This window comes from Diorhabda carinulata, chromosome 11 (assembly GCF_026250575.1).
Source record: "Diorhabda carinulata isolate Delta chromosome 11, icDioCari1.1, whole genome shotgun sequence".
Lineage (NCBI taxonomy): Eukaryota > Metazoa > Arthropoda > Insecta > Coleoptera > Chrysomelidae > Diorhabda > Diorhabda carinulata.
The window spans coordinates 5,190,518-5,204,869 of NC_079470.1; the positions used below are offsets into that span (position 1 = coordinate 5,190,518).

Genomic DNA, 14,352 nt, shown 5'->3' on the forward strand with positions numbered 1-14,352 from the left:
GCGATAAAGTGGATTGTCCAGAGCCTCCAATATGTGGGGCTTGCCATAGTATTCAAACGCCCAAAGGAGAATGCTGTCCCAAGTGTAAACCAATAGAGTGTCCCAATATCGATTGTCAACATTGTGAAACTACTTTTATACCATCAGGAGAGTGCTGCCCAGTTTGCGAACACGTTTCGTGTCCTAATATACACTGTACCAGCTGTGAAGTTGCTCAAACACCTCCAGGAGAGTGCTGCCCAGTTTGCGAACACGTTTCGTGTCCTAATATACACTGTACCAGCTGTGAAGTTGCTCAAACACCTCCAGGAGAGTGCTGCCCAGTTTGCGAACACGTTTCGTGTCCTAATATACACTGTACCAGCTGTGAAGTTGCTCAAACACCTCCAGGAGAGTGCTGCCCAGTTTGCGAACACGTTTCGTGTCCTAATATACACTGTACCAACTGTGAAGTTACTATTATACCACAAGGTGAGTGCTGTCCAGTTTGCGAACGCGTCTCGTGTCCTAATATACACTGTGCCATTTGTGAAGTTGCTCAAACACCTCAAGGAAAATGCTGCCCAGTTTGTGAACACGTGTTTTGTCCTAACAACCATTGTACAAACTGCGAGATTGCTGAAACACCCCCAGAAGAGTGTTGTCCAGTTTGTCAACCAGTATCTTGTGACAATATTGAATGTACTGAATTTGAAGTTGCTGTATTACCTCGTGGAGAATGCTGTCAACAATGCCAATCAGTACTACTCTCTGATATTAATCCTGAAGTTTCTGCAATACCTACTAATGTTTACAGCCCAATTGAACATTCATTATCGTGTCCTGACATCATTTGTACAGATTGTGAAACTGCTGTAATACCAACAGATGGTGTCTGTCCGATTTGCGAACCGATATCATGTCCTGAAATACATTGTTTGAATTGCGAAGCTGCTACAACACCAATAGACGGTTGCTGTCCTATTTGCAAGCCAGTATCGTGTGAATCTGCTACAACATCTACTGATGATTGCAGCCCTAGTTCTAGATCAGTGTTTTGTCCTGAAATAGAATGTAATGCAAGCGAAACGGCAGTTTCACTTCCTGGAATCTACTGTCCTATCTGCATACCTAAATCATGTCCTGAACTTTCTTGTGACATTTGTGAAAAAGCAGTCAATTATCCTTATAAAGATTGTCCTGTTTGTGAACGGATAGTTTGTCCAAATTTGCTATGTGATAGTTGTTCAACTGCTGTTCAACTGCCAGGTGACTGTTGTCCTACTTGTCAACCAAAATTGTGTCCTAATAGTCAATGCTCGATTTGTGAGGTTGCTGTAACCGTTGCTGGTGAATGTTATCCGAGCTGTTCGCCAATTTCCTGCCCTTTTCTGGATTGTAACTCACACGAAACTGAGTTTCTTCTTCCTGGCATTTGCTGTCCTATATGCATACCTAAATCATGCCCAGCACTTTTATGTGATGTTTGTGAAAAAGCAATCACTTATCCTTATGAAGATTGTACTGTTTGTGAACGAATAGTATGTCCAAAATTGCAATGTGATAGTTCTTCAACGGCCGTTCAACTCCCTGGTGACTGTTGTCCTACTTGTCAACCGAAATTGTGTCCTAATAGTCAGTCTGTTTCAATTGAAGATGCTATAACACCCTTTGGTGACAATTTCTCACCAATATTTGGTGATAAAATACAGTGTGGCAGTTGCGAATTTCCTGTTATACTTCCCGGAGAATATTGTCCTACATGTCAACCGATATTTTGTCCAAATATTCAATGTTCAACATGTGAAGTTGCCGTAATAACTATTGGACAATGTTGTCCTATTTGCGTACCAGTATATTGTCCAAAATTTAGATGTATTTCCAACGAAATTGCTGTTAACGTCTCGGGTAATTGTTGTCCAGTTCGCGAACCCACTTTTTGTCCAAATACACAATGTAATCCTTGTGAAACTGCTATTTTAAGTCTTGGAAATATGTCAGCAGAATCATTTGAAAAGTGGTTCAATGAACATTCCACCATAGTCAGTAATAGTTACGGACAACGAATCCTACAACTCGTATCAACTCCTCAAAATAATAGTAGTAACAAAGCTCAAATTTTAGCATTTATGTCTGGAAAAAAAAATCCTATTCTTGTCACCAATCGTGAAAAAAAGTCTAAAGTTAGAGAAAATGTATTGTATATTGCCAAGTTGTGCAAAGAACAGGGTCATACTCTTCTTAGACTACCTTCTTACCATTGCATATTGGAATGTAAACTGAGTAAAGAGGTTGTGAAACTCGTGAAGAAATTTCTAGCAGCCGATAATTTTGAAAAAACTGTGTTGAATATGTCATCAAAGAAGAAGATGATTAAGTGGTATCACCCTCTTTGCAATCCATCATAATTCAATCAAATGATGACTCTACTTTATACGATACTCACTACCATGATTATTTATATTGATAATTTCGTATTGAAATGTTTTTTTTTCTTTTGTTTTATTTCGTTTTCCAGAAAAAAAAACGAACGGGGAACAAAAAGGGCTTAGCTCATGTCTGGTATCTTGTTTAAACCAAACTCACTTACAGACAGGTACATTTTACTCGTCTATTTACGTTTCATGATTTAATATTCATTATAAATTTATAAAATGATGTAGCTACCTACGCCTATGACATATTTTATAATCTGCAATTGATATTGGAAGAACTATCAAATCAGTTCATTCTTCTGAAATATATTTTATGTAATGGTAAAATTTTTTGTCTACCAGTGTATTATTAAAGAATGTGCGCTACCTTTGTTATATTCTAGAGCGTAATAATGAAGATACCTAATTGATTGATGTCTATACACTGTTGCCAGTTTATATTCCCGATAAACTCAAATACTTGAACATTGGTTGTAGATAATTCTTATATGTGGCAACTGCGCCGTCGCGTCGAAGCACTCAGACTGATCTGTTTTAATATAAACGTGGTCCTTGGTTTGTGTCAACATTCCAATTAGTAGATAACCTAAATTTTTAATATGATACTAATATAGTTTTAACAAAATAAAAATACAATTAAACTTTTATTTATTAATATTAGCGTTTTAGTTATAATGAGTGCCAAAGTTTTACTTCTATTTTTTTTAATTATCATAAGTGTAAGTGATGTGAATTCCGCGAAGATCTTGGGAATATTTGCTTTCTTTTCACCAAGTCATTATTTTCTGGGTAAAGAATTAATGGTAGGTCTGGCTGAAAATGGTAACGATGTAACGATGCTGACGATTTTCGAAGAAAAAAATCTACCAAAGAATGTTAAGTATAGACATATTACCATGGAAGGAGTACTTGAAAAACAACAAGGTAAATCGAAAAATTTAATGTATATAAAAAAGTTTTTATTATATAATTTTGATATTGAAAATATCTATAATGTATAAAGTCATGTTTTTGAATTATTATCAAAGTAAAAGTTTAATAATAGTATTTCCGTTATCGTAAAATTATTAATTGATTACGAAAAAATTTTAAATGAGCTCAAGAGTCTCGAAAACCTACTAAAATTGATTGATTAGATGATAGGAATAAAAAATGATTCTTTAATGTTTGGCGGCGAAGGACGCGTATACAAATTTTCAAAATTGTAAAAAAAATAGTGAAATGAAAATACTACGTCAGATTATGATATTTTTCATGCTCCAATATGTCACTGAAGTAAAATAAATATCAATTAATCTGACGATTTTCTTATTGGGTCATATTTTAAAGGAATTTCGAGGGATAGTGGTATTTCTAAAATTTGTGGTGACCATTGAATGTGTGCAAATTTATGTTCCCAACCCCAACTTCAATCAATAGGCCTTAAAGGCTTTCAATAGGTCACGAGAAAATGAATGATGCGGTATTCCTGGCCTCTGAATGTACTGAATGTTCTCCGCATTTTTTATAAGATGTAGAATCGTAGAATTCAGCTTTTTTTATGTAGAAAGCTAGCACAAGATTACACTCGAGTAGATTGTGTGGTATCTACCGTATCAGCTACCTTGGGTAGCTGATTCCACAGGCTTGTACCTCTCCAAAGAAAGGAGTTTAAATAAATTGACGTTTTCGTGTCTGTGAACCACGTCTGCCTATCGAGAAAATCTTGCAATTACTGTTCTAGGTAGCATCATGTTATAGATCAGCGACCTTTCTTCTATGTTCTAAACTATGCAAGTTTCTGATTCTTACTCTGGGTCGTTTATAAGTCGAAATTATCTCTTCTGTATTGAGTTCAGCTCCAAATGTGCGAGCAATACTTCGAAGATGGTCGAATCTGGGCTTTGTAGAGGATTAGAAGCTGTTGCGTGATATAAAGTATTTCACTCCAAGTTTTTATGAAACTACCTTAGCTAATTAGGTTATGGTGTACTTGTAACACCTCACCCAACAATTAATTAATATCTCAATCACACTCAATCGAAATCTAGAAGTTCAACCGTTTCAACCGGTTAAGTTGTTGGCCATGCTCTAGACTTAGATATATATAGTGATAGATTTAATGGCTTCAAGAGCAGATTAATTATGATTTTTTTCTTTCACCAGCCGCCCTAACTGTAACCAATACTACCCTACATCAAATTTGACTCTAGCTATAGCCTTTTGTATTAAGAATGCACTAAATTTTATTAATATAACCAACGAACTGCACAAAAAACATAATTCTAGACATTAGTAACAATAATAATGTTTTTTTTGTTGTTTTCAGAAATGTTTAAGAATTTTACAAGCAAAGTAGGATCTTACAGTGTCCTTTATATGATTTTTAACCCAATGGGTGGAGTTTTATCAGAAATGGTATTCAATAACCCACAAATGAAACAATTGATACAATCGAAAGAAAAATTTGATGTTGTCATAGTACCACAATTTTTTATGGAATCACCAAAAGCTTTGGCTGCTCATTTCGACGCACATCTAGTTCTTTTCAATAACCACGCGGCTCATTCCTGGATGAACCATTTCGTTGGTAATCCATCTCTACCGTCCCTCGATACTCAACTTGTGTTAGGATTTCCGGCTCTAATGAATTTCAAACAAAGATTAATTAACACTTTAGTTGCTAGCTTGTGGTACGTCAAGCAAGTACTGATTGAATATCCCGCAGAAGCGGAAATTGTACGTAAATACATTTCAAAAGATATCGATTTGACTCAAGTTCAGTATAACGTTTCTTTGGTGTTATCAAATTCCCACATAAGTTTGAATCGAGCTACTTCATCGGTACCTTGTATGAAAGAAATTGCCGGATTTCATATTAAACCTCCGAAAAAATTACCGGACGATTTGAAAAAATATCTGGACGAATCTGAAAACGGTGTCATATACTTCAGCATGGGAACGAATTTGAAAAGTGCCGAATTAACTGAAGAAACGAGGCAGAGTTTAATGAAAGCTTTCGCTAAAAGGAAGGAGAATGTTTTGTGGAAATTTGAAAGTGACGATCTGCCGGGAAAACCCGATAACGTTAGAATAGAAAAATGGTTACCACAATCTGATTTATTAGGTAAGTTGCGATGTCAATGTCCATCATGCCGTGTCAGGTTTCCTGGATTTAATGTTTTTGTCAGTATTAACCCCTTGAGGTGGTGCCTCTTTTTTATTATAAGATGGAGGGGAGGAAGGTATAGCAGTATCTCTAAAGCTATGATGGGGCAGGTTAACTTTACCCCATCGACTACCAAAAAGCGATTCCTACATGATCAGGGATTTGAAGATTTTTTAGTATATTTTGTAATGAAATATGGAAGAATACATCAAATAATATTCTATATTCAAAGCTTTGCTTTCATAATAGCACTGTGGGCAGTCAAGGGCCGTTAAATACATAGACCAGTATCTTACTTAACATTACTAAAGGTCGATATCGTTTGAGAAGCTGATCAGACGGTTTGGCTTGAACCTTTTGATTTCATTAACATATTACTTTCATATCTACCCAGATAAGGATCATAATCAGGATATTTTAGAGTTTTTGAAGTCATTTACAATTGCCCCAGATGTCGGAAATTAGTACTTTCACCAATAATTGGTTGACTCGACTAAACGCGGGCTTGAATTTTATGTGCAACACCAGTTTATTAAATAATTTATTTGATACAACCGGGCTTTCAATTTGCGGTGCAACACGAAATAATTAAACAATTTATATAGTATAAACCAAGTTTAAAATTTGTTGTGCGACACAAATTTATTGAACAATTTGCTTGGTATACACCGTGGTTTACATTTGCTGTGCAACACCAGTTTAATAAAAAATTGATTTTGCAGAAACGGGATTCAAATTTGTGGTGCAACACGAAAGAATTAAACAATTTGCTCAGTATAAACTGGGCTTAGAATTTGTGTTTGCAAATCTGTATTAAAACACAAATTTATTAATCAATTTACATAGTATAAACTAGGCTCAAAATTTGTTATGCAACAGGAATTTATCAAACAATTTGCTTGGTATAAACCAAGCTTTAAATTTGTTGTGCAACACTGTTCTAAAACACGAATTTATGAAACGATTTGCTTGGTATAGATCAGGCTTAAAATTTGTTGTGCAAAACGAATTAATTGAACAAGTTGTTTAGTATAAACCGTGGTTTACATTTGATGTGCAACACCAATTTAATAAAAAATTGATTTGGTATATTCCTGGCTTTAAATTTGTCCCTGCAACTCTGTTGTAAAAAACAAATTTATCAAACAATTAAAAAGTTATAAATAATATAAATGGGGCTTCAAGTTTGTGGTATTTCCTCTGTTAAATTCTATGTTAGATCCTTTTTTTTCAGCTCATCCTAATATTAAATTGTTTATAACTCATGGAGGATTTTTAAGTACAATAGAAACTTTGTATCATGGTGTACCGACGGTAGCAATACCAGTTTTTGCCGATCAAAAACAAAACGCCGAATTATCGGTATCAGCAGGTTTCGCTAAAATTGTCAATTTTGCTGATATTTCCGAACAAACAATTTCCGACGCCATAGACGAGGTTATTACCAACAAAAAGTAAGTTAACACTTATATGTAGCGTTAGGGGATTAGACTTGTATCCAAACTATATCAAATCAGTTATCAGACTTACCTAGCATGTCAAAGAAAATACTGGAAGGTTTCTAGTTTTTTTGCTATCGATAATGATTTTGAACCATCAACTTCAGATCAAAACCTCCCATAACTATTTTCAAAAGCCCAACTGAATGATTTAGAAAGAAATTTGGAACTTCCAAAAGACCATCCTGAATTACTTACTTCTAGGGTTGATGCAACAATTTTTCCTTGCCTTCTCTTGGTATAAAAATCAGCCAAGCAATTTCTGATCTAATTACTCCCTTCTAAGGTACGGAATACGCAACGTCTAACTGAAGACTTTCCATCGGCTCATAAAAAAAAGTCTTTAAACTTTTCTTTCAGTCATAATTGAAGAGGATCGTCATATAACTGCTCAGTTCGTGCTGTCAGTTTGGTGGGATTACAAATTTTTTGTATTCTTTGAGCTGCTTCCAAGGAATCAACTTTGGCAACTCGTGGAAAACTATTGGAGCTTGACTGGGAAGTAATGCCACATCCTCCATACAGCCCTGATCTGGCACCATCTGATTACCATTTTATATCTCGAAGTTTGCAGAATTCTTTAAAGTGTGAAACTTTCACAAATGACGATGAACTTCAATCACACCTAGTTTAGTTTTTTGTTGATAAGGACCAGAATTTTCATGAGCTCGCAATCATGAAGTTGAAAGAAATATGACGAAAGGTCTTTGGAAAATACATAATTGTTTTAAAACTATTCTTCGTTAAAGAAAAATGTTTTATTTTATACTACTTATAACCGAAATAAATTGTCGCCAACCCAATAAATAAAATCTTTAAATTTCTTATGGAAGAGTTAAAAAAGCAGTCCCGTGCTATTGATTTGTAAAATTTTCATTCATTTATAACAGTTTCGTTATGTTATTTATCTGTACACTAATTATTCACTAACACTTACCATTTAATTTATTGAAATACACGGTTTTGTTTACTTTTCACTTTCCAGATGACATGAAGTAGTTTGTTAACCGCTTCGGCTACTAAGAGACGCGTTTTATATACTATCATCACATTCTAGAATCTTCGTTTCCTGGAAATCTCTAATTTGCCGTATACAAACAAAAAAGCATTCTTAGAAATTGTTACAATTCATCATTCATTTGAATGATTTGAAAGTCAATTTTGATCATGTTATCTCAACTTTGGAAAATAAATAAATTTCAAAATTCTGTCATTCTCAAAAATATAAAGATTGTGTTTCATCAACTAGTACTAGGGGTGTATGAAAATGAAAGGAACTTTCGGTTTATCTAAATTTACAGGTTGAATTTTTTTTTTTCTAGATACACTGAGAATGCTAAATATAAATCAAAAATCTTCCACGATAGACCAATGGCGCCTATACAAGAAGCAGTTTATTGGATTGATTACATTGTACGCTATAACGGTGCCCCTCATCTACGAGTAGCTTCTGCCGTTCTAACTTGGTATCAATTTTATATGTTGGATGTATTATTAACAATTTTTCTCATAATTTTTGTTGTTATTTTTATTTTAAAGACGATTTTTGGATTCGTATACAGAAAAGTGTGTAGAAGTCAAAACAAAAGTGTACAAAGCTCAACTAAAAAAGTTAAAAGACATTGATATTTTTCTAAAAAAACTTTTTATGAGATTTTTAAATAAAAATATATTTATTTCATTTTCTTTTTGTTTAATCATACCTCAGATTAACTTTTGGTACAATACATCTTTAAGAATAATTTGAAATAATAAATTACATTGTGAACAAATACAAACAGAAATGTAAAGAAATATAGTAGACGATTAACAATTATTGATAAACCCACTACCAAAAGCCTATGTCCTTTGTAAAGTTAATCAGGTACCTTAGATTGAACCTTTCAACGTAACTAGGTAAACTGTAAGCTTTGTCCAAGTGTTTCAAATCGTTTATAAGACTGCTGGGCATAGCACTGTCAAAAGCTCCTTTTATATCAAGAAATACCCCCCAGACAGACCTTTCTATTGCACAATATAATCTCCATCCTTATCAACAGATAACCTAGAGCCAAGTCCGTGGATTTGCTTGTCCAGTACAGATATCGATTTGTCAGTATTTAACTACTGATCACAAACTTAAATAAATAAATGTTTAAATTTGGCATATACCTAGAATATACTGATATATTCATGATATGTTTTAGGTATTCCGTGTACATCCAGATGGTATTCCATTTATATGCGGTACCTAATATACCAAATAAATGCTTCTAAATGTTCTTGATTTTAGGTCTATTCTGTTTTAAAATTAAATTAAATTAATAAAAAAAATTAAAAGAACATTTAGAAGCATTCATATATGTAAAGGTCCAAAAAATTGAAGAACCAAATATATATGTACACCATCTATATCGGGTGGGCAGCTAATAAATAATTGCAGAAGTGCCCTGAAAAGCACGTGGAAATTATTTTTAGAACTCTAAGTCCAATATTCGTAAATATAGAATTGAAAAAGCAAAATATTTTGAAATTTATCGAATTAAGTAGCACTTTCTATGCAATAATCAAATTTTTAAACAAATTTTGCGCGTTTTTCATTTGAAAAATTGTAGTGTATCTCTTCAAATAATAGGTAGGGGAGAGTGGGAACTATTTTTATAAAAAAATGCTTGTAAGTCCGGTTCTGTTTTACCGATTTTCATAAACTTGATATTGTTTGGAAACGCTTTCATCCAACAATACAAAATATATAAATTCAAAACATTTTAATAAGCAACGTGAATAATAGAGGGCGTTTTTTGTATAATATTATTTATAAATTGTGATTTTTCTTGAATTCACCCCTACCCAATCGTCGTTGCTACAACATAATAGTTGCCCGGCACATCATTCCATATATGTTCGGAAGTTTTTATACCAAATATACCCTGATAGGTGGATAGGACGTGGAAGTTTATTTATTTGGTCACCCAGTGCATTTGCTGTAAGGGTGAGCTCCACCCCAACTAGAGAGTGAAAATTTTTATGTTGAGAATAGCCGCAGAAATTGATAGAGAACCAAACTTTGAGCAACAAATGAGCGACATTGAAAAAACCACGTTTTTAATCAATTTTTCATTGATAACTCAAATACTTCTGATTTTATCAAAAAAATGCTGGAGCCAAAAATAAAGTTTATGAAAACATAGAGAGATTGGTTTTTCAAAATTTGCTTTAAGCATAATACAAACCAAGTTGTGATTGAAGGAAACTTGAATATTTATATCGAACGAAAATTTTTTTTAAATTCAACGTCGAGTAACGGCAAAAATATCAATTTTTCGAGGTAATTACAATCAATCGTTTTCAAAGTACTTTTAGAACGCTTTAAAATGTGGGTTAGTATAACTCTCTAGCATAAAACCTAAGAAAGTTATGGCCGAAATTAAATCGATTTATATTTTTTTTGTAACCTAAATTTTACCTTTATCAATATAAAAATCTAATCCAATATCACTTTATTTAAGTACTATTGATGATTTTTAAAAGTTTGAACGATTTAGAATGCCTAATTTCGAAAGAAATGATGTTTAAAATCTAAAAATCATTTTCGAAATTTTCCAAAATTTCTGAAAAACAAATATTTTGCTTTTTTTTAGAAATTGCTGTAACTTATAAAATAACTGAGATATAACCTCACAAATCGTACCCTAACGTATGACTGATATCATTTTCGAACCCTTTAAACGTTGCCCTTTAAAAAATAGAAATTTTTAAAAACTTATAGGTTATAAAAATTCTCAAAAATCTACGGTTTGAGCGACTTGAAAATTAAGCGAAATTTGTAAATATATATATTTTGTAAATATTTTTTTTAATTTTTTTGTTATAAGGGATGATTTATAGCTAAAAATTTTAAATTTAAATAATATTCAAGTTAAAAGGGATGAAAAAATGTCAATTTGAAGTGAATATATTAAAATATTGCATAAGTACGTCTGTAAATATTTATTTTAATTTTTTCCGAAATAGGGGATGATTTATAGGGGGTTAAAAATCATAAATACAAAATATTAAAGTCAAATAGATAAAAACATGTCCATTTAAAATAAATAAATCGTCAAGAGGAATAAATACGTCTATAATTTTTTTTTTTTTTTCGAAATAAGGGCTGATTTATAAGGGTTGAACATTTGGTATGCAAAATATTTGAGTTAAATACAAACAAAACGAATCAATTTAATATAATTAAGCCACCACAAAATAATTTAATAATTTTGTTATTTTATATTAATCGGGGGTGCTTTATAAGGGATGAAATACATCAAGCGGGATTGAAAAATTATAAATACTCTATTGAAGCATTAAACAACTTACATTCAAACCTTGGAAGTATTTTTTTACTCATTAAATGCTTATACTTATAATTTTATTGATTTTTTGCAATAAGGGGTAGTTTTCACCACTAGGAGTTATAAGCGCATATTGGCATAAGGTATATTTTGAAGATAAGGGAGTATCAAACTTGATTCTAAATTTCCATACAAATCGATGCAGGTTCATGGAGTATTTGTCAAAAGAAATCACTATTTCTAAAATATATGGAACAACGCCCTCTAGCATTCAAGTTATTAATTAAATAGCTAAAATTTGTATATTCTGTACTGCTGGTAAATAATCTTTCAATAACAATCAAGTTTATAAAAATCGGATGAGCAGAACCGGACTTACAAGCATTATTTTATAAAAAAAAGTTCCCACTCTCCCCTACTTATTATTTGAAGATATACACTAAAACTTTCCAAATAAAAAACGCGCAGAATTTGTTGAAAAATTCGATTATCGTATATAAAGTGCTACTTAATTCAATAAATTTTAAAATATCTCCAATTAATTCCACGTATTTGTCGACACCATTTTCGTTATAATTTTCAACTGCTAAAACTTCATCCTGATGCAAGACAAGGCCCGTCCACACACTGCAGGTCCCAATTGCCGCTATGAATTAGCCAGCTCGTAGCCCGGACTTGAATCCTATCGAGTATTTAAGGGATGGAAAGTTCGTGCCAAAAATCTTGCACTAGCCACGGAAATAATGGCTAATAAAATAAAAGAAAAAAGATTTATTTGTTTATTATCGAGTTTGTAATCTCACAAATACATTATATGTTTATTATTTTAAGATTGGGGAAGTTTTTAACTTTTGACACATCGATTATTCTCGTTGCAATACAAATTTCGATCACACAGAGTATCTGTTTCTGCACAATCTTCACCTTCACCTAAAAAAACAATTTTTGTTAACAATAATTTCGAATTTGTTTGAATATTTACCTTTTATAACGTAGCAAGCAGGACAACAAACACAAGGATTCGACCTAAGCTCTGTTCCTTTAGGACATTTGGGTACACCACATTGGATACCTTGACAATAAGGAGGGTCACAGTTGAAACAAATTACTTGAGAGGTTAATAGAATAACCAGAACTGTTAAAAGTTGATATTTCATTTTGAAATTTGTATTTGTTTTGAAAACAACGATAGATTGTGTATTTAAAGACAATTTAATCAGTATAAGTGAACCTAAATGTGACTCCCATTAACAAATAATATTAATCTAGAATAATTTATGGAAAAAATAGACAATGGCGTGCGAATTAAATTTTTTTGAGGGGTATAATGTGTCTTGTATAATTCTTCCAATATCAATTGCAGCTTATAAAAACCCTTGCCGACAATTTTATTCAATCTACTATAGGCGTACATACCTCATTTTATATACTTATTATTTTTATAAATACTTTTAATAATATTTATATCTTATGCGAGAAATTATTCGTTAAAACGCAATCGAATCATTATACATCAACTTGCTACAGCTGGATATTAAATTATAAAACGTAAATAGACGAGTAAAATGTACCTGTCTGCAAGGGAGTTTGGTTTAAACAGGATACCAGACGTGAACTGGGACATTTCATACCCCATTCGTCTTTTTTTTTCTGGAAAACGAAATTTCCATCCGTTCATTGAGTTTTTTGTGTTTAAAACCACCTGCCGACAAAACTTGACGCGATGTTTCTAAACTGGTATAATTGTCAACTAATTCCAGTTAATTCAGCAATTCTTATTATGATTGCATTGCATTAAATTACTTGCTATATTTGTATATCTAAATTTTTATTATTAAATTCTTATCTGTCTTTATTCTCACTAGACTGTGCAATTTTATTGTCTTCATTAGCCCAAGGTCTTAGGAATTAAATAAATCTCATCAAACCACACCACTGCTTATCGCAGACTGTCTCTGGCAGGAATATTTCTGACAGCTTCGGCCAATAGAAATGCATTTATGTTTACGATTCGATGTTTTCATTGGTAAACAGTGTAAATGATGAGTCCACGTGGACTGACGGTTTGTTAGATGTTTACAGAATTTTATACGAGGAGTAAAAATTATTTTTCATTTTTTAATTTGGTTTGGGTGCCGTGCGTATTTATGGAATATTGATTGATCCTCGCGTAACTGTCTTCTGGAGGCTTTTCGTTGTAACTTCAACTTTTTGTTACGAATTTTTAATACTATTTTCTCTGTCCCAGTTTGTTTTCACATTATTCATTTATAGAAAAATTGTTGAAAAAATATGTTAGGGAAATACACTGTAACTTAGGTGGTTGGTTGGTAGCACTGATTTTTGTTTGACAGTTGACATTGGAAAAATTATTTGAATTCGAATGATTGGTTAAGTTACAAACAAATCATCCTGTAAACAAAATGTCGGGGAAGAACCTAAATTTACACCACCAGAATCGCTCTAACAATTATGAAATAGTTATTTATGATATAAAGTACTTAAGCACGAGTATCATATAATATTTTATCTACGATAAGATTTAGAAAAACAAAATTAAATTTATGGAAGTTTTCAACTTTAAATAATGGAATCATAATGTTGATGATTTTCATTAATATGGGCTTGACTAATCTGAAAAATATGCAATAATTTTTGAGCTTTTTAATGTTATATTAATCGAAAAAACATCGTCAAAAATGATTTTTTTAATTACATTGTAGTTTCTGCAATTCTAGGAACAGAACAAATTCTTTTATCAATCAAATGTTTTATCAATCAAAATGTGACAAATATTTTACTAAATGACGGTGACTCTCCATACTTTTTAATAACAGTACAAAATTATTACAAATGCAGAACCTTTAACTTGTACTATAATGCAAAATTTGTTAAGGACATTTTAAATATTCTCACAGATTATATTGAATATTTCCTTTAAATAAGTAAACTGAATAGGAAAAGGTTTGGAGTGGTCA

At 32.2% G+C, this 14,352-nt stretch overlaps 2 protein-coding genes across 3 annotated transcripts; one reads left to right on the forward strand and one right to left on the reverse strand.

The window, feature by feature from the left end:
• The first annotated feature begins 2,894 nt into the window (after positions 1-2,894).
• Positions 2,895-8,742, forward strand: LOC130899688 (UDP-glycosyltransferase UGT5-like). Of its 2 annotated transcripts, none has more exons than XM_057809826.1 (4): positions 2,895-3,338; positions 4,723-5,520; positions 6,797-7,016; positions 8,384-8,742. In XM_057809826.1, the coding sequence occupies exons 1-4, from the start codon at positions 3,089-3,091 to the stop codon at positions 8,685-8,687; spliced, it is 1,572 nt and encodes a 523-aa protein (XP_057665809.1). In that variant the 5' UTR covers positions 2,895-3,088; the 3' UTR covers positions 8,688-8,742. The 2 variants fall into 2 exon arrangements, with proteins under 2 accessions (XP_057665809.1, XP_057665810.1); XM_057809827.1 differs by lacking the exon at positions 8,384-8,742 and adding an exon at positions 8,047-8,269 and having other exon boundaries at positions 2,958-3,338.
• Positions 8,743-12,139: 3,397 nt separating this feature from the next.
• LOC130899690 (insect toxin mu-NPTX-Nc1a-like) lies at positions 12,140-12,595 on the reverse strand. Its single transcript, XM_057809829.1, has 2 exons — positions 12,357-12,595; positions 12,140-12,304 (listed from the first exon to the last, which is right to left on the reverse strand). Exons 1-2 carry the CDS (start codon positions 12,529-12,531, stop codon positions 12,219-12,221), a joined length of 261 nt encoding a protein of 86 aa, XP_057665812.1. The 5' UTR covers positions 12,532-12,595; the 3' UTR covers positions 12,140-12,218.
• Positions 12,596-14,352: the final 1,757 nt, after the last annotated feature.

What these genes read in the sequence shown, in the direction of transcription:
- LOC130899688 (XM_057809826.1), top strand. Translation starts at nt 3,089, where the DNA reads ATGAGTGCCAAAGTTTTACTTCTATTTTTTTTAATTATCATAAGTGTA. An exon ending in AGTACTTGAAAAACAACAAG is followed by an intron (nt 3,339 to 4,722) that starts GTAAATCGAAAA and finishes TGTTGTTTTCAG; the next exon opens with AAATGTTTAAGAATTTTACA. An exon ending in GAGGTTATTACCAACAAAAA is followed by an intron (nt 7,017 to 8,383) that starts GTAAGTTAACAC and finishes TTTTTTTTCTAG; the next exon opens with ATACACTGAGAATGCTAAAT.
- LOC130899690 (XM_057809829.1), bottom strand. Translation starts at nt 12,531, where the DNA reads ATGAAATATCAACTTTTAACAGTTCTGGTTATTCTATTAACCTCTCAA. An exon ending in TGCTTGCTACGTTATAAAAG is followed by an intron (nt 12,305 to 12,356) that starts GTAAATATTCAA and finishes TTGTTTTTTTAG; the next exon opens with GTGAAGGTGAAGATTGTGCA.